Source organism: Lycorma delicatula, chromosome 3, assembly GCF_047948215.1.
Source record: "Lycorma delicatula isolate Av1 chromosome 3, ASM4794821v1, whole genome shotgun sequence".
NCBI classification, from domain to species: Eukaryota; Metazoa; Arthropoda; class Insecta; order Hemiptera; family Fulgoridae; genus Lycorma; species Lycorma delicatula.
In genome coordinates, this window is record NC_134457.1 from 43784952 (window position 1) to 43809284 (window position 24333).

The 24333-nt window shown below is 27.5% G+C and overlaps 2 protein-coding genes across 3 annotated transcripts in view; one reads left to right on the plus strand and one right to left on the minus strand.

Moving 5' to 3' along the window:
• LOC142321538 (uncharacterized) overlaps positions 1-8121 on the minus strand; it is a 39442-nt gene extending 31321 nt beyond the window's left edge. The window contains exons 1-2 of the mRNA XM_075359700.1: positions 7968-8121; positions 1560-1947 (exon numbers count right to left, since the gene is read on the minus strand). Of these exons, the coding sequence (XP_075215815.1) occupies positions 1560-1910 (351 nt within the window). The 5' untranslated portion in view covers positions 1911-1947; positions 7968-8121. The remainder of the gene's footprint in view (positions 1-1559; positions 1948-7967) is intronic.
• A 228-nt stretch (positions 8122-8349) lies between these two features.
• The window catches only part of LOC142321539 (protein VAC14 homolog), a 71994-nt gene continuing 56010 nt past the window's right edge, over positions 8350-24333 (plus strand). Inside the window, exons 1-2 of one of the 2 annotated variants that reach the window (XM_075359701.1) lie at positions 8350-8642; positions 15681-15831. In XM_075359701.1, coding sequence (XP_075215816.1) covers positions 8542-8642; positions 15681-15831 — 252 coding nt within the window. In that variant the 5' untranslated portion in view covers positions 8350-8541. Of the gene's footprint in view, positions 8643-15680; positions 15832-16501; positions 16624-24333 lie in introns of those variants that run through there. The other variant, XM_075359702.1, reaches the window with a different exon arrangement.

Consider the following 24333-nt stretch of genomic DNA (forward strand, 5'->3'; position numbering starts at 1 on the left):
TAGGGGGTATACTGCAATGAAATAACTGGCACTAGATAGGGAATCTTGGAAAGCTGCATCAAACCAGTCAAACGACTGAAGAAAAAAAAGAGAAGATACACACAAACAGGCTGACAAAATTGATTTTTGATCATCTTATGAAACTCAGAAACAACAAATTGAGTTAAGGAAATTAGAAGTGATCTGGTGGAAATGGGTGATCTGGAAGAACAGGTAGCCGACAGGAATATTTTCAGGAAATGATAGATAATTGGAAGCAATTTAAAAAACAAAAACAGGTATGTAGGATGGGTTTAAAGTGGACTGATGAACAGAAGAATGCTACCAGTTAGCAAATGAAGAAAATTTGGGAAGCAAGAAAGATCAAACTCATCAAGCCAAGGTTCATCGCAGTCCAAAGAAGACCTTAATATATAAAAAAAAAAAAATAATAATTTTTTAATTAGGAACATAATATTCATCACAAAAAGAAAATCAAAATGGCACAGGTAGTACAACGATTTACTTCATTAAAAAAAACTATATTCTTCGGCCTATCCCACATTGGATATAATTTGTCACATACACTAATTATTTGTAGTTATCTCATCTAATTAAAGATTAGACCACTAGTTACCATTGTCAAGTCCATAGCTTGTAATTTAAGTTTTGTTCTTCTGCCTGGAAGTTTCTGGCTAATGAAACTATTAGACAGCCTTCACATTTTAATGAATTTGGGCATACCGGCAACTTTTTGTCACCATTCATCTGCCAGTCTCTCATTACGCACAAAGTACATTTATTTTAGTAAAAATTAAATTTTGATTCCATTGTTTTATCACACACAGTAAATTTTGGTAAATTAATACTTATTGTGAAAATATTGGAATTGTATGGTTCAAAAAAATAAACAAACTGTTATTATGAAACAATGAACGAGTATAATTATAATATTGTAAGAATTTATTTTATATCTTAAGAATTTCTTGGGATAAAATCAATTTGTAAAACACCTGATAAATGTTTTCTTTAAGGAGTCTTTCATTCCACAAGGAATAGACATAATAATCTTTTTTTCTTTCATTTTTCCTAATTCTTATTGTAAGTGCATATAACATGGATGCCTTCTAGAAATCCATATTTGCAAAAAATTATGAAAATCACAATTATTTTGGTGAAAATTACTCATGATTGTGGACTGAAGTAGTTCATGGAAACAAGATTGTGACAATGATAAAATAGTAGCACAACAAAAAGTCAACAGTGCATGCCTAACATCTTATTACTATTTTACTTAGAATCTTCTAAGATGATTTCTACATTAATATATAAATGAAAATATCACAGCTAATATAATAAAAAACAAGCAACAAAATTCAACAAATAAATTTTTTTCTAAAGAAACTAATGTAATAAAAATAAATAAAAAAAAGCATAAATAAATTACTTTTAAAAAATATCAAATTTTGAATACTAAAATTTCAACATTGAACACATATTCAGGTATTAAAATGAATTCATAACCGATTAACTAACATTACACGTTCACACAAAAACAGCTTTGAATCGAACAAGCTTACAACAAGTAGAAGGCGAATAACCCCTGTAGAAGACTTAAGATGTGTTTCATCACAATATAAGATGACCCCAGAAAATATTGAATGTGTGGGCGATGATCCAGGTAAATGGTGCTTATAATTAGCATGGGAATCCCATGAACGAACTGTCCCCACATCACCTGGTGTTTCACTACCAGCCCCTGGGCCAAGGGCTCCACCTGTTTGGCTGCCTGCGATCTCAAAGTCTTGCAGGTCTTCAGGCCGGCAATTAGCCGGCTCAAGGTCCCGTATCTCCTCCAGTAGGACAGATATCTCGTCAGCACCGTACAAATCAGACACAGAGTTCAGGTAGCGACCACAATCAGACTGCATTACACCAAAGCCATCCTAACTCACTCACTCCCTTCACCTGGAAGATAAAAAATAATAATTTTTTGACATCACATACTGAAATACAGGGTCATTTAAATATAACAAACATTTGTTACAGATTATACATACATTGTCGAATTAAAGGGACTTTACAATTAACAAAGAAAAAATATCAGATTTTGTTAACCGAGTTTTCCATCTTAAAAATACAACCAAACCATACAAAAATAAACTGAACGGAAATAATTATTTTTCAAATTATTACTGAAATTTTGACTTGTTTGGTAAATTTTATAATACTATATATGGGTAAAGTATTGTTTTATGATTTGTAATAAGATGTGATTGCATGTAGTACGATTGTAACCAAATGTACTTTTTTAACTGTATAGTGTTCCAAATTGATACAATTTTATTTCAGAATAAAACATTAATGTTTTTATTATTTCTACTCTGTTGTTGAGGTATTAGTAGATTTATCACGTACTTAAATACATGGAAGATACACAACATATTATCACAGAAAAAAAAGATGCAAGTAATGAAAGCACACATAACCCAGCAATATTCATTAGTGTATCACACTGTAGTAAACATAACAATATCAAGAGAAACTGAAGTTAGATTACAAAGAATCATACATTCTGATAAACAAAGAATCAAAACGCAAAGAAAAATATAGAATATAACAATGAATGTTAGATTCTTTGTGCTGTGGAATGGATAAAAGCTAATTAAACTGAACTGTGTTAATTTTATCATTATACAGTAAATGTTCCTGCAGTCATTACTGACCTTAAAATCTTGTGTAAGATTTCTTAAGTAATTTTTTTAATCTTCTCTGTGGTACTTGAATGGTTTCCAAAATTTAATTCTCTTTTGATTCAGTCTTCTGAGCTTTTTTCATTATTATTATTATTAGGATTGCAGTTTTTTTTATCAAACTTCAATAAATTTACTTCTTTCATTTTACATAAATAAACAAATATATGTATATAAATAGTTCTTTAAAAAAAAATTAACAGTAATTAATAAGTGACATATCCACCTTACCAGCAGCAAAAAAGTGTCAAGTTTTCGAGATCTTTCAATTTTTCAAACCGTTACCAAAATATTATAATTAAAATATTATATTATATTGTTAAAATATTATAACTAAGTCAAAAGTTTAAATACATATACAGTCATTACTGTTTGCATGTTAACAGTATACTGAAGAGAATACAAATAAAGATATTCTAGTGGATTGAAATGCAATTAAAAGGAAAACCATGTTATCAGAAATTATATTATAATTTTTATGATTATTATTTCTTTATGTTTGTATTTAATACTTGTTTAAATAATTTATCTTATTTCAAACATTTTTGTTCATTAATTAGATTTTTTTTTGCTTACTATATATGTGAAATTTCTCTAAATTATGTGTATTAAAATGATTGTAAGAAATATCTACAATTTTTATAAATGTATATGAATTGCAGGTATGACCATTACCTAAGACATGTTTAACAAAATAAGAATTTATTATTTTTAATATTTTCAATGTGTTCTTTTGCACGTATAACAAATTTACGATTGGTCATACCGATATACATGATATCAATCCTCACAATCCAGACTATGTACCCCCTGTTTGTTAAGGTTAGAATAATACTATTTATTGTCTTATTATAATTATTATTAATATATTTAATTAATTTATTATTTGTAGTATAAGCGGGTGTTTTGTATTAATTTTTTTTATAAAATTTTTCAATTTTTTGACTATGGAGTGTATTCATTTTTTATGTATATTTTTTCGGTTTAATCAGGTAATAATTTTATATTGTTTATGTTATTAATTTTATGATTTATTCTATTATATAATTTATTTATAATATTAATATTATAACCATTTGTAAAGGCAATATTTTTAATTATTTCTATTTCATTGTTTAAAGAAATTTTATCAAGTTTTAAATAATGTATGGCTCTATATAAAAGGGCATTAAAAGCAGCCATCTGATGAAATGAATTAAAGTTAATTATTGTTATTAGAATAAGGTTTACTATATATTTCTAATTTTATTGTTGTATAGTTTTATAACTAAATAATTTAAACAATTGTTATTTTCTCTTTCCATACTAAATCTTATGTGTTTGTCAATTTTGTTAAATTCATTTAATATTGTATCTGATTCATTGTAATTATTTTCTTTATATGTTATAGTATCATCAACATAACGTTTATATAAAATTATTTTATGTTTGGGTTAAGATTTTTAAGATAAGTATCTTCTATAAAATGTAAGTACAATTCTGACATAATTGCTGACAATGGTTCACTCATTGTTAAACCAAATGGTTGCTTGAAAAATTGATTATTAAAAGTGAAAAAACTACATTCCCAACATACTTTGGGTATATCAATTAATTCGTTTACATATTGTGTATTTAAATCTTCGTTATTTTTTAAATGTTTTTTAATGATTGTTAACGATCTATATTTGAATACATATTACATATATCTTAAGATATAATTTTTGTATTATTAGTTATTTTAATATTATATAAAAGATCTACATTATACCAATTTTTTTAAGTATTGTTTAATTTTATTAAGTTTTTTTATGTATTTGCTAAAAATTTACTTAAAAAATATGTTGGTGAAAGGGTAAAATCAATTAATGGTCTCATTGTTGTATTAATTTTATGTATTTTAGATAAAGCTTTCATATTGGGAGCATATATATTATTTTTAAATTTATTTTTTGATTTATCATCAGGTATAATATGTTTAGTTTTTTTTATTAATTGAAGATTTAATTTTTTTATGTATATGTTAATGGAATTTTTATAAAATTATTAATTGCATAGTTTTTTCTACATATTGTTCTTATGTATATAACGGGTGTACCTGTCTTATCTGCTTTAACAATATGTCTTTATTATAGAATAATTTAATTTTATTATTTTTTTTGTTTTTCTTTAGATGTCATATTGTTTATTATATCATTGTTTGTGGATTTGCTTTTTATAATATTATCGTAACTATTATTCATCAAATAAGAATTATTTCTTATGTCATTATAATTAATTTTATACATATTATCTTGTGTGTCAATTATAGTTTGTTTTGTTATATATTTTATTTTATCATATTTGGTATTACATTTATGCAATGGCTATCAGATTAAGTTCTTTATCAAAATCGATTTGTGTCGATTGTAAATACAAACATAAAGAAATAACAGTCATAACTAGAATATTTCTGATAACACTGTTTTCCTTTTAATTACATTTCAATCCACTAGAGTATCGTTATATTCTCTTTAATATACTGTAAAAGAAAACAGTCATGACTGTATATGTATTTTAACTTTTGACTTAATTATAATTTTAACTCCTGAAGATGGCTTGAAAAAATTGAAAGATCTCGAGGACTTAACACTTATTTGCTGAGAAGGTGGATATGTCGCTTACTAATTACTTTTAATTATTTTATTAAAATATACCAGTGGAATCATATTCAAGAAATTTTTTTTTTTACTTTTTTCCAACACAAAAATAATCAGGTTATGATCTACAGAATCAGTAAATTAATTAGAAATATACAACTTATATATAGGAGGTAGTAACTATTAATTGCTAAGTACATAAAAGTTAAAATAAAATCCCAACTTTAAGAAAGAAGCAATAACCACTGAACCAATGTATAGGTTTAAAATTGATTTAGATATATTTAAAGTTAAATTAGGAATTTTATGGTTCTCTTAATGCTGATTTTTCCAATTTAATTTTGTATATAATTTTTTTTGTAGTCATTTGAAAAAAAAATTCCTCTATATACAGGGGTAGAAATAACCAAAAAGGGTAATTATAAACAAATAGGTAATCACCTCAAATTTTGATGAAATTTGGAATATACCTTATTTAAGATCTATGATACTCATTACTAATTAAATTATTTATTGGAAACACCTTTCACCTGAGTTTTGTCTCTCGTAAGTTACACAGTAACCTAACAAAAATCATGTAATTGAATTCAACACTACAAGTTTAATTTCCTTAAGTTTGTTAATTAAATTAAGAATGAGATTAGATTCACTCATGACTAAATTAAGTTACATTAAGCTTAGACGCAATATATATTGTTTATGTGGTAAATAACTTTGTTTAAGTGAAATTTGGTTATGTTAGGTAACAATTCCATGTACTAAACTTGTATATATCAACATAACCTAACGCTCGTTAACATTGTCAAATTAACCTTAAATTGGCAGATTGTTAGGCTAAGCCTATAATTAAATACAATAACCTATTATTTAGTTTTAAAATAAGGTACATTATACTTGCGCAATGCTGAATTACAAAATTTTTGGCAATGATACCAAAACTTATGAGGAATGTAACTTGGGCGAAAGGTGTTTCCAATGGGTAATTTCAATTATAACAAATATATTAGGATATGAATAAGATACATTGAAATTTCATCAAAATTTGAGGCAGTCCCTCATTGTACAAAATTACCTACTCAAGGAAAAAGTGAGATGACCTAAGGCAAAATTTATCTAATTAACTAAGGATTTTGATTTTTGAAAAATGAATCTGTTTCTGAAATTGTACAGCTGAGACATTGAGTGATATGATATTCAAGAATGTATTAAGGCAGGCTTATATGAAATTAAGAAGGCAATATAATAGTAGAATGTTAAACAACATAGTGGAACAGTGTAAATTGAATTTCAGTTTTTTCAAAATCACATATATAATATCACATGAAAAATAATTTTGCTTAACTGAATAAGTTACACAAAAAAAAAAAATCATGAAATCTTTGTTTACTCTTTAAAAATATTCTTTCTGCCAAATTCTAAATGTTACAATTAAGACGCTATACATTATGCATCATTTCTGCTGCACAGCAAAATTAAATTAATGTAAAAACATTAAAATTTATAACTCTCAGATAATTTATGCTCTAGTATATACTGTGAATTCTACCTTTCCCTTACTATAGAATATAGCCTTTTATTATAGAAAAACATAAAAAGGTTGTTTATCTAATTATGGCTAGTTAGTTACTGAGAGTGAAGAACTACTCACTTTTTTTTGAAAAAATACTTTTTAAAGGATATACTTCAATTTTAAAAATAACTTTTTTTAATGCATAAGGTTTCACAACTTCATCCGTAAAACAATAACAAAGTATTGTAGTTCAATCAAATAGATAATTACAACATGATGCAAAAGTATGATTTTTAAGTAAAATCAAGGAGAGTAGAACCTACTGTCTAAGGTATACAATTAAGTTTTATAAACTGTACTAACAAACTAACAAAACATGATTGAAATATTCCAAACTACAGGTTAAATCATAATATTCAACTAATTTTCTAAATAGGCTAGATTTAATTCATTTTTATTTGTGGGATTGCCTTTTTCAACTTGATGTGTGAGAAATTGTTTGTTTAATATGTGTAAACTTGCCCAGGTTAGTTAAGAGGCGATAAATTATTCAAAACAAAACATTTTAATACAGAATACAGCATCGCTGTCATTCACCAAATATTAATACAAAATTGCCCGGCAAACATTGATAAACTTCACGGAAAACTCTTAACAAACAATAAATACACTTCGGTATCGAAGTAAAGCATTCCCAAATGCCAATGTCATAATAGAAATTACTTAAAATAATTAGAATGATGAAAAAGGAACTGGTAATTATATTCACTGCATTCAGGAATGCTTGCATCTGATTCTGTATGATAAATCATAGAATACATTCCACGATAATAGGAAAAATAATTTTGAACGCTGGAAACGTTGAACTAATACGACGTTTTACGAAAATAAGTCGAAGAAAAAATTCATATGATCACTGAATATTATATAATAATAACTACTTTAACACTGAAATTCGAATGAAAAGTGTTATGATATTACGGCCACCGTAAATAAACATAAAAATGACACGACGCTGAAGTATACACACACGCGTTTGTAAAATATGGCACGATACAAATAAAAAGATCCAAAATAATACGTTACTGGTAAAGGTTTGGCACTTACATGCAGGACCCCCTTAATGAAATAGCAAACGAAAAAACAAATACTGAGTACATTGCTACAGAATGCACATCAATTCACCACAGTAACACCACACACATCAAAAACTGCCAGCCATATTGTTTTTCCAGAAAACAAGTTCCGTCCATCAGAAAGTTCCCTGTTTTAATTATTTAAGCAAAGGCTACTTGTTATTTTCTAGAAATTATAAAGCATATACATTAATATTAAAAATAAGGTTAAAATTTTGCAAATGACAACAGTAAATTCAGATGCTTTATTAATAGAAGATGTAACAACATTTATCTACTGATAACAAAAATAAATGACATTATTATGAAGGCTGTCGGTGTAAAGCTCAGCTGATAAAAAGCAGCTGTTCACGTGTAGGTTATGATAAGTGATGTGTGTTTTTTTACTTTTAGTTTAATTCTCAGTTGGTAATATTTATACTGGATTTCCCTGTGTCATTATTGACATTGTAGTATTTAGTTTAATATGTATTAACGAAGTAAACTGATTTTATTTATCTAAGTGTCTACCAAGTGTGTAGTTAATAATTTTTGTTAACACAAATATGTCCGAGCGAGATTATGCTCCTTTAAGCAACGCTTGTGTGCGTGCATTAAATGATAAAATGTATGACAAACGAAAAGCAGCGGCTCAAGAAATAGAGAAGTGAGTTACTTATTGTATTTCTGTTAATATAGTTTGTTTACTTACTATAAGCGGTGCTTGTGTGTACGGATTAAGTATGCTGTTGAAGTATAGTTTGGAGGTTAGGGGTTAATCAGATATACACAAAATTCATAAAATAATTGCATTTATTTAGTTTTTTGTACAAAACAGAGGAACTAGAGGTACAGTTTTTCCTTTAACAGCATTACAGCATCACCTTTAACAAATAGATTAAGGAAATGTAACATTGCTAGGTAGATAGTGCGTGCTCAAAGTATGTAACAAACAAAATATTACATCAGGTGATGTAATGTTGTCAGATATTAACCACTAACTTATCCAATTTACATAGTTTTAGTTGATGTCTATGACATTGATGCCAGTGAACAGATTTATGAGAAATTGAATGCTGTTATTTCTGATTTTAATCCTTACTAATAAGTATTGGCTTTAGATGATTTTAATGGTAAAAAAATAGAGCATAGTAAAGTTTTGTAGTTTGAAAATATCTTGAGAATGTTTATTAAATAATGGGTAGTGCGTGATTGGTTGATATGTATGAGAATTTGTCTTTTAGAATCAACGGTTTTTCTTTCATAACAAGATGCATAAGTGTATATGGTGTGTACCGACAAAACTAAACTCTGTTAACTGAGCTCAGTTATGAATTATTTGATCTTTTGGAAATTATTACTTAAAATCTTGTTTTAAGAGGGATCTTTCCATCAAACAAAAAGTAATATTTATTTCCCAAATTTTGTTTTACATAATACAGTACCTTAGAAATACGTTACAAACTTAGATTACATATACATAACATTTAAAAAACACCTTTTATGAGAAATGAGTTGTTCCCTTTAGAATATTGGGAATTACCATGAAAATAAAAATTAAAAAAAAAAAATCACAAAATATTACATGATTTGAACTAAGCTGGTTTTAATACTATTAAAAAGAAAAAAAATTACCACAAAATCTTCCGTAATTGTAGAGCCGGGAAATGTATTCATTTTATTTTATACCAACTATGGTCAAGAAAAAAACAAATTGTTGGCTCTCCAGACCAGTAAAAATAAATAACAAGAGATGCACATCTCTTTATAACTTCTTTATTCTTTATTTAAAAAAAATACATTTTAATTAAGAAAATTATAAGCTATACATTATTGCTTATATAATTATTAGTAAGCCTAATATAAACTTAATTTATAAAAAAAGCAATTCATCATTGTTTGTAAAATATTACTTCTGTTTTTGCTGCCTTTACATGTAAAAACGAATAGTTGTCATAATATCAGAATTAAATACTGATTACACAATTAAGTCATATTTAAACAATTTTTTTGTTGGTTATTTCACAGTTTACATATAATGAGATAATCAGCAACATTTGAGACATTTTTTAATTTTCTTTATACTTAGTAAATTATTAGTTATTGAAGAAAATGTGTATACAGGAGATGATTTTATTTAAATAATAACATATATTGGAAATCATATGCATAATTTGAACAGGGAAGTAAAATAGAAGATTATGATGTTGAAAAAACATGTCAGGATGTAAGTCTGAGGGATGTTTGATAATCAACAAAATTTTCTTTTTCAATATAATCTCTTTTTAAGTTAATAACTTAGTCCAACAGTACCCAAATTTTCATTCCCATCCTTATAGTTTGATTTATCAAAGTTATAAAAACAGACAGATTTTTTGGCAATAAATCCATCATTTCTCAAAAATCTCTTTTCAGTTAGCCACTTCTTCATATTTGATAGTCTGAAGGTGCCTAAGTTTGACAAGTAAAGTGATAAGAAAAATTCAAACAATTTTGCTATTGTAATCACAGAAGATTGAACAGGTGTATTACTTTGATGAAAAAGAACCTTCTTTTGATCAATATGATTTTTTTTTTGTTTATTTCCTTAATTTAGAAAATCAGCAAAGATGCACTGGTATAGTTTTATCCTTCTCTAGGTCTATGAAGATTATGCCATGAGCATCTGAAAAGATAGTGGCCATTACCTTTCTTGCTGATGGAATGGTTTTCTATTTGGCAAAATTAAGAGACTAAAGCTTCTCAATTACATTATAACAGGTTCACTAAAAGATGTTTTTCATTGTGAAGAAAAGAAAATTAGTTGTGAAGAAACACGATATTGGTTTTGTAGATATATATTAGTTTCTTATTTGTAAATACTTATGTGCTAATTCACCCATTCATTTGAAATGCCTTTTGCCTTAGTGAATTCATATGCTCTTTATCTTCTGTCCATCATTACCGTATCATGAATTTTTTCAATAATCTTTGTAGTTGTAATTCTTAACAGGCTGTTCAGAATGTTTTACATCATCAGTGCTCATATGACCACTACCAAAATAAATAAATCACTTGTAAACTGTTCTAATTGATGGAACCAACTCACCATAATACTTATCTAGCTTGGTTCTTCTTTACTGTGGGGTTTTGCTTTTCAAAAAGTACAGTGATTTTTCTCTTTCTTTCATCCATTTTTCACAAATCACAACACTCATCTACTCAAATGAATGTCGACAACAGAATTACATATATAATTGACTATGATTCGAGCAGAGATGCAGGAAACTAAAAATAACCTCAAAAATCCACTGCAAGCAGCATTTCTTGAATTTTCATTGACTTATCAAACACTCACTTTGGTACATCTCACTCAATACATTCATGAGAATGGGGTGTGGGAGAATTTTGTTGTCTCAGTCACAGAAGAGAGAGCTGGTGCATTGTCTTTGACTTTAGTAACGTATCCAAGTTTCATTGACTGTTATGAAATTACAAAAGTTCTTCTTGATTACATTAAAAATAAAATAGCTCCAAACATGTTCAGAAATTTTTATTTGTTCACACTTTTGACTGATTGTGAGCAAATGTGGCACCCATCTCACAGACAGTTTTTTGTATTTGTAAAATGCCCTTCATAGTTACAGATGATTATGAACATAAATAAAAGAAAAAGAAGAGTCCTTGAAGAAATCTCCCGGAAGGAGACTTAAGGTTTAAGATAGAATGGTTTTATGGTAGTAGTTGTTTCAGGTGAGAGAGACTTTCATAAATTACTGACAAAAGGAAAGGATGTTTATTAAGAGGCCTGCATATTAAATTAGAGTGAAGAAGACAAAGTGGAGAATATAACACTAAGTATAGAAGAGATTTTCTTGAGAGAAATGAAGAATAACAGGTCACACTGGGATTAGGAGGTAGTCCTGTTGGTCTAGTGAAGTGTGGTTTAGTATTTTTAAAGGACTTTGTGCTTTAATTTAAAAAAAAAAAAATGTTTGGTTGATGATTAAGATTTATCCAAAGGTATGGGTACAGTGCTCATACTCAAGACATGACTGAAGTTAACAAAATGACTAAGGGTCACAAGCTAATAATTATACATTGTACTTAGACTTTTGAATAATTCTGCTGCTGTAATATTCTCACATTTTTGTTTTCATTCTTTAAGAGTTAAATTGCCATTATTGCAATCATAATGTTATAAGGATAAAATATTTATGATATTTAAATAATATTAATCAAATTAAAATTTCAAATCCTCTAAATGTAAATAAAAGCTTGATCACCTTGCCGAGTAAGGTTCAGTCAAGTCTAGTTTTTCAGTTTTTACTTGTTGTATTTTGTTGGATGTCATAACTAATATTTTAAGGTTGACTGACACAAGACATAACTCACTCCCCAAAAATGTTGCAGTCCCTTTCCAGAATGACTAGCATTCTATTCAATGCTTTCTGAGAAAATAAGAAGTGAAGTGAATTGATGTTACTTTTTTCACTGAACCGATTATACTGTTATATATCAGCATTGCATTTCTTCTAAGATTCAGGTTATTTTCAGTTATACAATACTTTCATTCTCATTATGAACTGGTTATGCCTACCATTTAGTTGTTCAGTCATGGATTGGTCTGTTGCAGACTTCCAGTCAACTCTATATCCTTTCTATTCATTTCAAAATTTGTTAAGTTCTTATTGTCTTCTGTTATCTGTTCTACATATGGGAAGTGTGGTCTTCATTGATACTTCTTCTTCTCCATACTTCCCACAAATAACCTTTTAACTGCTTTCTCATATCTGTAAATCATACCCATCTGTGTTTTGTATTCCACCTTATAGCATTACACTCTCTTGCTCTATGATAAGTTTCATTGTTTATTATTCAGCCTTTCTACTAATGTTAAAAGGTTAGCTTACTTTTCTCCTTTGTCCTTATCATTTAGATTTCACACGTGTTTAGATTAACACCCTTAACATGTATTTTTTTAATCATTTCTTACTCACATGACTGATATTATTTATGATAGAGATTTATTTTGGATTAATGGTAATTTCATGGAACTGAACATAATTCATATTTTCTTTCTGCTTTTCCCATTTTTTATTGTTTTGCTTACAAAGTGATTAAATTAATTAACATCCTCTAATGTTTTCATTTCTTCTGCACGACTTTATAGTGAACATCAGTATTTTTAGAGACAGCGACTATAATTTTTTTCTCATTCTCAATGCAACATGATTCGTAGCAAAAAGAAAAGAAAGAAAAAATTGATAATTTACTTTTTTTGTCATGGCATAATTTGTTATAATTTCCCAAGTTACAATGTTATATTATTTTATTTAATATTACTCTATGACATAAAATAAAATCTCACTTTAAACTAGAAAACCCTGTCTTGCCAATGATAAACTATAATAGAATTAAAGTTAATTAAATGGAGTTACTAAAAAACCCAAAATAAATTTAAAAATTACTCTATCTAAATATATGAGAAATAGTTACAGATTTTTTGAAGTTTTACACAGTTCCTTCATCAAAATGTTGTAAATTGTGACATTTTTAATGTTTTACTTTGCTTGTTATATTTAGGATACTCAAGTAATATGTTTAATTTATATTATATTTGTTTAATTTATTGTTGTTTGTGAAATTTAATGTATTTGTACATCTAATCTTTATGGATTCATGGCTTTTACGTGATGTTTATAAAATCTGAATATTGTAGTTCTTTATATGTGTGCATCACGTATAAAGAACTACATTCTATGAGATGATTTACAGAGGTTGATTCTGCCATTGTTGCATTGCTTATAATTATTTATTGTATCTACAAGTGTAAATGTGGATCTGGTGTATTCAAAGAAGTATTTAATGCAGTCATTGTAATTCGTATGTATTTTGTTTGTAATATTGATAGGAGCTAACTAATCTCTCTTGAAAATATTGGTAACCATTTTCTGAGTATCATATAATAATATTTTTTGTTTTCATTATGCATTTTATGTAAAATATTATGTGTAAGTGTGGATGTCTCAAGTTATTTTAGTTTTCTGTTATAGTTATTGCTTGACATAGTTTGAGTAATATTTTGGTATAAATAACAATAATATATTTATAAAATATGTTTTATATAAAATGGTAGAGTAGTAGTGTCTCGGCTTTTCATCTGGAGTTCGGGGTTCGAATGTCGGTCAGGTATAGTATTTTTCATATGCTACAAAATTCTATTTTCATAACCCATGCACAAGCTTTAAGCTTCTGTGGCAATATCATTAAACAAACAAAAAAAAAAAAAAATTATTTGCACTGCTTGAACTTTACTTGATAAATATTTGTTTATAAAATTTGATATTGTAAATCATATTTTCTATTCACAGTACTTTGTACTTCATACTTTAGATTCATTGTAATTGTGTTAAGTATTTGTTCAGTTAAATTGATATTGTCATGCACTAAATACGATGCTTATTCAATACATAAAATACAAACATTTGTTATTAAAAATACATATATACATGTAAGTATTAGCATTTCTGTCTTCAGTTTAGTATAGCTGATTGACAATTATTTTAATATACATAACTAAAAATGTCATCAATCATTCAACAACAACTATTCCTATTGATAAATTCACTTTTGAGAAATAATGTATAGTGTTAAGATTTCTTGTTTTAGAGTAAGCAAAATCTTATAATTTTATTGCAGATGTGCTCATGTAATACGATAGATAATTGTAAAAATTTTTAGGTGTCACTTAAGCAATTCAAATGTAGCTGAATAAATGTTACTGCTAACTAATATGAGAGTAATCAATTGAGATTTCAACTTCAGCTCTAAAAGCTCTCATAGATGAGCTTATTCAAGGAAACAAGTAGTGAGTTGCAGTAAAAAGAATTTCTGAAAATTATGATGTAAACATTGATAAGTACAATTATCTCTGTCATTTATAACAAATTGAACTACCACACGTATGTGTGCCTGATGGTTCCATTGAGGCTTATGAACAATAAAAAAAAACCAAACTTTTTGTTTGTAAAGAGCTTAAACAATCCTTATTTGATTGATGGAGATGAAGATTTTAGAAGAATTGTGCCTTGAAAAGTATCTGTATATGCATTATGACCGGAAATCCAAGCAGAAAAGCATTGAGTGATCCCAGTTCTTCACTCAAAACAAAAATCACAGTCCACTTATTAATCGGTTAAGTGATGATACTTAGGTGTCTTTTTCTGTTTAAAATTTGTATGTCTATTTGGAAGGGTAGCCAAATAACCGTAACATCGGTAGCCAGTATTCTGGAGATATGCCTGAAAACTCACTCCTTTCTCTGCAAACAGAGAAAGAAGTGCCTTTTTTCAATATCACAAAGGAGTCCTGTTTTCAGGATAATGCTCTTCTGCAGGTTGTATAACCAAAGCTAGAAACCACTGAAAAATTAGAAGTTCTACTAATCCATCTTATAATCCTGCTCTTTCCCCATTAGATATCTTTTTATATGGACCTCTTGAGAAGAATAATAGAGTCAGTTTTCTGCAGCAATAAAATGATTAAATCTTATACAAAACTTCTTCAACGTTAAAGGTAATGAATTCTCTCTCTAATGCTTGCATTTAAATACTAGTAAATATCAATAGCTTGTTTTCTAATAATTACATTTTTCCTTAGTTGTAATTTTAATTTTGATTTCATAAATTTTTTTTAATAATTTTGACATGATTTTTATTTTCAGAATGGTTAAAGAATTTGCTGCAGTTAACAATACTGCTCAAATACGGCGCATTTTAAAAATATTAGGACAGGACTTTGCTACTTCTCAAAATCCTCATTTACGTAAAGGCGGACTTATTGGATTGGCTGCTGTTGCTGTTGCACTTGGAAAAGTATGCAATAATATAATTTTAATTAATAACAATGTTAATTAATATTATAAATAATTTTATTTTTACTATTATAAGAAAGTGAAAAGAGTTTTTTTGGTAATTTCAAGAAAAAATTTATTTTTTTAAAATATTTCACTGGTAAGATGAAGTGCTACTTCTTCCCAAATGACCAACGGTAAACAGTGCTATACTTACTATCTTATTTCATTATATTTATAATAATATAATAAATTATACGAAAAAATAAATAATAAAAATCTTTTGTGCTAAAACTCTTAATCATATGTGCTTATGACTTTAGGATCTGATTCTCAGGGAAAAGTAATTGCTTGCTTTGGTGAGGGTATGCACCCTCATAAGCCTCAAAACCACTTCAACTTTTGTGAAAATTGAAATTTTCAAAAAATTTTGTACTTCAAGTTCAGTACCATTAATTTGACAAAAAACAGGATACCGTATTTATTTATGTAACATGTACCTATCCCACACAGTAAAAAAAAAAAAATATAAAATTTTTTTTTTATACTAATAGAATTTTATTATTATTTACAGAAAACACACAAATGTGTGTGTTTTTTGTACATGTGTGCATGCGTGCACACACACATACATATATATATATATATATATATGTAGAAAACACACTGGCGAACCATATTTATTAAGTCAGTTACTGTTCAGTTACTTGCATGTCAAAAGAAGATTTAACAGATGTCTTTGCCTTGAGCCTGGTTCTTAATGGCTGTTAAAGACTGTGATTTGTTGTGTGTTAAACTCATTTTTCCCTTTCAGGTAGGTAGAGTTCAGTTCCTTTGTTCTTAGAAAGTCATTTAATCTTGTTTGAGGTTTACTTGTATAAAAATAATGAACATGATCTCTTAATCCATTTCAAAATGGCAACCATGTAAACTTTTTAATTGTTAATATTTTTCTAACTGCTGGTTTATTTAAATGTTATGTTATTGCAAAAAATGTTAAGCATTTTTTGACAAAGAAAATGACATCTTATTTATTCAAATCAAGAACAAAGTTATGGCAAAAATTATTGAAGTGAGCCATTCTAGATTAAAAACCAGTTTTCATTAGCTTCTGAATAAAATTCAATAACTTGATAAAATCTCACCTCGAATAATTTGATTAATTTTGTCATATAATGAATTGTAATAATTTAATAATATTGAAAATATTACAGTAAAATAAAATATTATTGAAATCATGAAAATATTATAATAATAAATAATATTAATATTGAAAAATAATTTGCATTAAAACAGATGCAATTAACAAGTCATTGTAAATGTAAATAAAAACTAATACAGAGTTTGTCTCTAGCTAATGATCAAGTGAATAAATTGATTTGTGCTGTATGAGTTAATTATTTTTTAATATTATCTTATTCACCACGGCACATAATGTGAATCATATTTATACTAACTTAGAAATGGTTGATATGCACTTGTGTGTTCTTGCTCATTGCAACGCCTGTAAGGTGAGACGGCTGTGTCAGGAACACTTTCCCAATTGAGTGTTACCTTCTCACACAATATTTTCATCTATTTATAGATGGCTTAGAGACACAGGAAGCTTAAAACCTGAAAAACATGGCAAATTAGAACCACAATGTTCAATTTGTAAACCCAAATTTGAGGAGGGTGTGCTAGATGAAAAATCAAATCATCCCGAAAAAAAGTACTAGAGAGCTGGCCTAGGAGTTCAATGTTGTAATGCAACAGTTTAGAAGGTTTTACTGTTGACGCAAAAGCTTCCAAACTCATGATTATGTTCATCACTATCAGCAAGTATAAGCTATTTTACCTCGATTATACTTCCCATGTTTGGTTATGCAAATGGCTTATCTGAAATTATACTAATCTGAATATTTTGAATGATATTTTCTTTACTGATGAAGTCAAATTTACAAGATCGGCCATTCTTAACACTTACATGTGGTCAATTGAAAATCCTCATGCCATTTCAGAGAACTGTGACTAGTATCAGTTTTTTGTAAACTTATGGAAATTGAGAGGATTCTGGCATCTTTGAAAACGTCTGGCAGTCAATGAAAAAATGTGGATGCATGTATTATTTTGAATAGGGTTTGCTATTTTGAACAGCTATTGTAGTTTCTTTTATTGTTTTATTATGTTATATGATAATTTATTCTTGTTAAATAAATTTTATTGAAAAAAAGGAAAAAAAAGTTTGTTTAATAAACAGTAAGTGTTCATTAAATGAAAAACATTACACATATATATGCAAATTATTTTTCAGTGTTAATATTATTTATTATTGCAATATTTTCATGATTTCAATAATTATTGTTTTATTGTAACATTTTCAATATTATTAAATTAATTATTGTAATTTATTATGATAACATTAATAAAATTATTCTAGTTGAGATTGTCTCAAGTTATTTAATTTTATTCAGGAGGAAATAAGAACTGGTTTTTTAATTTAGAGTTACTCACTTCAAGAATTTTTGCCATAACTTTGTTATTTATGAACAGATTTGAATAAATAAGGTGTCATGTTCTTTTTTCATAAAACGCTTAACATTTTTTGTAATACATATTATTTAAATAAACCAGCGGTTGCAAAGATGTTAACAGTTAAAAGGTTTATATGGCTGTCATTTTGAAATGGATTGAGAGATCATGTTCATTATTTTTATACAAGTAAATCTGTAGGACACTAGCAGCATACAAAATTCTATACAACTCTATACAATTAATCATAACTGATAAAAGATTTTTATGTTAAAAAAACAAAATGTTGCATAGCCGGTAAACTAAATGTTTTTAGACATATGTTGATACTAAGTTTTTCTTTATTTCAGTGCAGGGGACCATCCCCTAAATATGTCAAACTGTTTTTATAAATACTTTGTACATTGTAAGAAATAATCTGATTTTGTCTTCAATATGTATCTGATGAATTTAAATTAATTTTTCTTAAATATTTATCATAAGTAACGTTCTTAAATGAATTTTGATGAATGCTGTAACTAATTTAAAATTTTAAGTAATCTGGTGTTGATCTCTTTTAGTGTATAATACTGTATTATAAATGCGCATAATTATATACATATACAAATGGTATTCAGGTGTCCTTGACACCTTCGATATTTTTATTGTTTGTTTACTTTCAGATAGTATGTACAGCTTTTATTTTTCATGCAATAAACTTAGTTATTTTATATGTTGTAATAACATATGTTTAAACACATGCGCACACACACACACACACACACACACACACACACACACACACACACACACATACACACAGAGAGAGAGAGAGAGAGAGAGACATGCGTGGGACATACACACAATTATTAATTTTAGTATCTGCTAAGTTTTTGTATAGTTTCTCTATACATATTGTAGGTATTCAGTAATTTAACAACAATAAATATTTATAAAAATATAATTCTATATAAAAATATATAAATCATATGGCTCTATTGATCTCATTGGTGGACTAGTAGCATCTTGGCCTTTTATCTGGAAGATTCTGGACTTAAATACCAGTTTTTTCCCCATATTTTTAATTTTCCCCATATAAAGGGTGCAGATTATATTCCAGTGCACAAGCTTTAATCTTATTTGTTGAATTAACCAATAAGAAAGGATTCTGTGAATAAATATATGTATATAAAATAAAAAAAAATATAAAAAATATACACATCTAAATATATACATATATTTATTCACAGAATCCTTTCTTATTGGTTAATTCAACAAATAAGATTAAAGCTTGTGCACTGGAATATAATCTGCACCCTTTATATGGGGAAAATTAAAAATATGGGGAAAAAACTGGTATTTAAGTCCAGAATCTTCCAGATAAAAGGCCAAGATGCTACTAGTCCACCAATGAGATATGTGTATGCCATATATGTATGCCATATATGTAAATATGTGTAAAATGTGGTATTCATTTGTGATGATCATTGTCAATCAATTAAAAAATATTCCTGAATTGATTTCTTTGTTTTGGATTTCGTAAAAATGAATTTTTACAAAAAATTTGAATGTGAAACTTATTGCAAAAGTTTTTGTTTAGAGAAGATAGAAATAAAGTATATTTTAATGCCATTTCACTTATGCTTATTAAACCATATTATTTATGTGTCATGTTAAAATATGGCATGATTTGAAGAATAAACTTTGAAATGACAAGATATTTTTTTTATTTTAAAAGTTGTGGTAGTAGATGATGAATTGGTGCCACAGTTATTACCTTAAAACTAAACTAAATGAAGCCAGTGGAAATTAGTGAATTTACAAAGTCCAAAAAATTGAATTTCAAATTTGATCAGATTTGAAGACAATGTAAATTATTTTTTTATTTCAAAGGGATTGTTTACAGTGAATTAGTTAATACTGAATAGACAAAAAATTAGAATTTCTACTTGTATTGAAAATTTTAGTGTGTAAGTCCAGAGCAAAACATCCATAAATATATTAGACCAGTGATTTGTTTCTACACCATGACAGCTCTGCCCTCACTGCTCTGTTGGCCAAAACTCTTTATTGAAAAAAAACAAGATGGGCATTGTTCCTGACCATCATGTTTGTATGATTTCACTTAACTTTTTCTTCTTTCCACGTAAATGAAAAATTATCTCAAAGGAAATTGTTTTTATAACATGGTTGACAAAAGAAAAACTGCAGCAGGCCTTCCTTGGACATCATTCATCTTGAGGAATTAACAAAAAGTGCTTCCAGCTCTGTGGAAAAAATTGGGAAAATGCATTCAGTCAAACTTTTGGGAAAATTGTGAGAGTACTTCTGAGAGTAGGAATTTCTAGTAAAACCTTTTACATTTTTTTTTTTTTTATAATTCAGATTATTTTTGTTTACGTCAATGTACAATGTTAATGTACCTTAGAATTACCCTTCTTATACACAACTGTGTTATTCTGTATAATTTTTAAAATAATATGTCTCTAAATAATTTTTGTAAGAAAGGATTGAAAATTTGTTACATTTGGAAAGCCTTAACATGACAATTCCTCAACAATCACAACACATACACTTGTACACTGTAAAAGAAAAAGCAATATAAATAATGAATTAAATAAAATTATCTAATGAATTTATCTGTTGGATAAATTCAAGTAATAGTGATTGACTATTCACTTATGACAATAAAATAAACATACATGTGAGATAATCAGGACTAGAATTTTATATATAATAAGTGAAAAATACATCCTTCCTTTATTTAGAGTTTTTCAACCTGATTGTGTTTAATAAGAGGAAATATATAATTTATCCATATACTGAAAATTGCAGATTTGAATTCTATGCGTAACTTCATTGGAGATATACGACTTAGTAGTGATATGTGTTTACAACATTAAGAGAAAAATATAAGTTACAAAAGGAAAAAATGCATATGTACACAAAATAATGAAAACAAATAAACTATACTTTTTCCAACAGGAATTTTGTCATAGATTTTTTGAAATTAACAAAATTCAGTGATTTAAAGCTTTCAGGGAGTTGATTGTACCATTGTACAACCATTAAAGTAACTTTTCCTGCTGATATACTTTGCACTAATCAAAATATAAAGGTTTTGATGTGTTCTTGTGTAATAATTATGAATGTATCTCAAAGCAGTATCTATTAAATTATTTGTAATTTTATGAACTGACTTTACTCTGTATTAACAATATCACAGATTGGTAGTAACTTAAGCTAATAAAGTTCAGGAGCTCCATAAAGTTTGCATTTATAAAATAACATCTTTAGCAGTCTGTTCTGTGTCTCTTGCATATCATTAACATTCTTTTTAGAAGTTTGGCCCCAAAAGGTTGCAAGATAATTTTAACAGAGTGAATATAAGCATAATAAATCTTGAATTTGATTTCTCTATTCAGTAGGTGGGAAGCATGATGTAGCAGATAAATAAATCTGTTAATTTTGCTGCTTATGGCTTCTGTGTGTTTATCAAATTGCAAGCTTTTCTAATTGCTGGGACTATTTAGCATTATTGACTTCTTTAATAGTAGTGTTGTTAATATGCAAGCTGTGAGCTGTGCTGAACTTTTTATTAAAAATCAGATAGTTGCATTTATCTTCATTGAGCCTAATGTTGCTAGCTTTGGTCCAATCGGTTACAATATCCAGATCTTATTGATCATCCATGTAGATAGTATCAATAGATCCAAAAAAAAAACATATAGTAGTGTCATCAGCAAAAAGAGTTAGATTTTAATTTAATTTCACTGTTGTTAGTTGGTTAATATAAATTAAAAATAAAATAGGGCCCAGAACATAAGTGTGGATGCCACCAATTGTCATGTCAGGACCACTTGTAAAATTACTTACTACCACAGATTGAGTTCTGAGATTTAGGTAATGTTTAAAAAGATCTAGCAATATACCAAAAATACAAATACCACTCAATCTTTCAATAAATATTCCTTGATCAACAACATCGAAAGCTTTCCATTGATCCAAAAAGCAGGCAATAACAGTTTTCACTGTCAACCTCTCTGTAGATAAATTCCGTAAGAGAGGCAACATTATAATCAAATATCTGATCACAAAATGTTTCTTGAATTATTATGAGTTTCTCCTAAGTCTACTAATTATAAGCAAGAATATATTACAAAAGCTACAAATTAACACTTATTAAATCAAAACCTTCAAGATAAACTTTCTCACAAACTTTGAATCTTTGATTAATTAATTAAAAATTAAATTACCAACACAACCCACTGTGAAAGTTTACTAATTCCATCCATGAATTTTTGTTACAAATTCAAAACAGTTAAACAGTTGGAAATTGTTCCCTCCCTGAAATGTTTATTTATTAAATTTAAAATTATGCTTGCAATGTCTTTAATTTTCTTCACAACTTTCGGTTTAATACTATCATCACCAGGGGAAATGTTGTTTCCTAATTTATTTATAATTTTATTAATTTCACTGGATGTTGTTTTTAGCAGATGTAAAGATGTTGAGCTGGAGTTTACCAGACTGGAGCTAGAATTAGTTTGAACACATTTTAGTTTTTTAAATATTAATAAAATAACCGTTATAAGTATGCTACAATATCCTTATTATCAGTTAAGTCTTTGTTTCTATCTGTATAGATCTTTTTAATTATTTGCTTATTTTCTTTTGACAGGGTAACTATTTTGTTTATAATTTTCCACTGTTTGTGAACTGACCCATCACTATTTCAAGGTACGCCTGAATATGGTGCTGTTTGCTCATTATTATTTTATTTTTGTAGATCTTTGAATTTGTGTGAAACAGAGTTTGAAATGGATTTTTCTTGTACTATATGTAGGCTTTGTTCCTTTCTTTAACTAATAGATGTATTTCCTTATTATACTAACATTCATGGATAGAATTAGTAAACTTTTGCATTTTTATAAGGGTTGTGTTGGTAATTTAATTTTTAATTAATTAATCAAAGATTCAAAGTTTGTGAGAAAGTTTATCTTGAAGGTTTTGATTTAATAAGTTGTAACTTGTAACTTTTGTAATATATTCTTGCTTATATTTAGTAGGCTTTAGAGCAACTCATAATAATTCAAGAAACATTATTTTGTGGTCAGATATATGATGATCCTCAATTGTAATGATACTGCAGTCACTGGTTATACGTAAAAAAACATAGTGTATGATTAACCCAGTTAACATTTAAGAGTCAGTTCTGGATGGACAGTTTTTGTCAATAATATTCAATATCCTGAAACTATTACTATCAAGTGTCTCACAATAGTTCAATATTAAGCTGTTATTAAAAAATGTCAATAGTAATAACCCAGAAGTTAAAATGTTCTTTTCATGCTAGTTATTGCCAATTTTTATTTTTAAATTTGAATAAGTGTAATATCATTATAATTTAATTCTGCATCACTTATGCATATCTTAGGAATATTTAAAAGACCATTCTAACTTTGACAATCAGCTTTGACTGTCAGTTTCAGCTGACTGAACTGACTGAGGTCCAGTGTTATCTTGACCTTTTGTACTTAATGTGTTTATGATGCAATTACAATCAAAATTATATTTCATAAAATCAGAATTTAATCAGATTAAATCATATTTTAATGAAATGAATTTTTAAAAAAATTCCCATTTCAGAATGATGGTTTCTATCGTTCAAAGGTAGGGATGATGGTGAGGTGTCCTTTGGATGGGAATGAGTTTCTGTTCACAGTGAATATGGCCAACAAACTGAAATTTGATTAATAATCACCTCAGTTAAATAAATGTTTTATTCTGATTAATACATAGCAGCATGATATGGATCACATTAGGAATTGGTAGATATGCTTCTCCATGGATAAAAAATGGAACTCTCATAGCAATTATGGCAGTCCTTTTTGTCAAAAGCAATTCCTGACAGTCAGTTTCAGTTTCACAGTCATTTTTCTTAAATGTTGCTATTTCTACTCATAAAGATAGGCATTTTTTTTTTATTGAATCATGTGTTTTATCATTACTACGATTCATAATTGTAATCAAG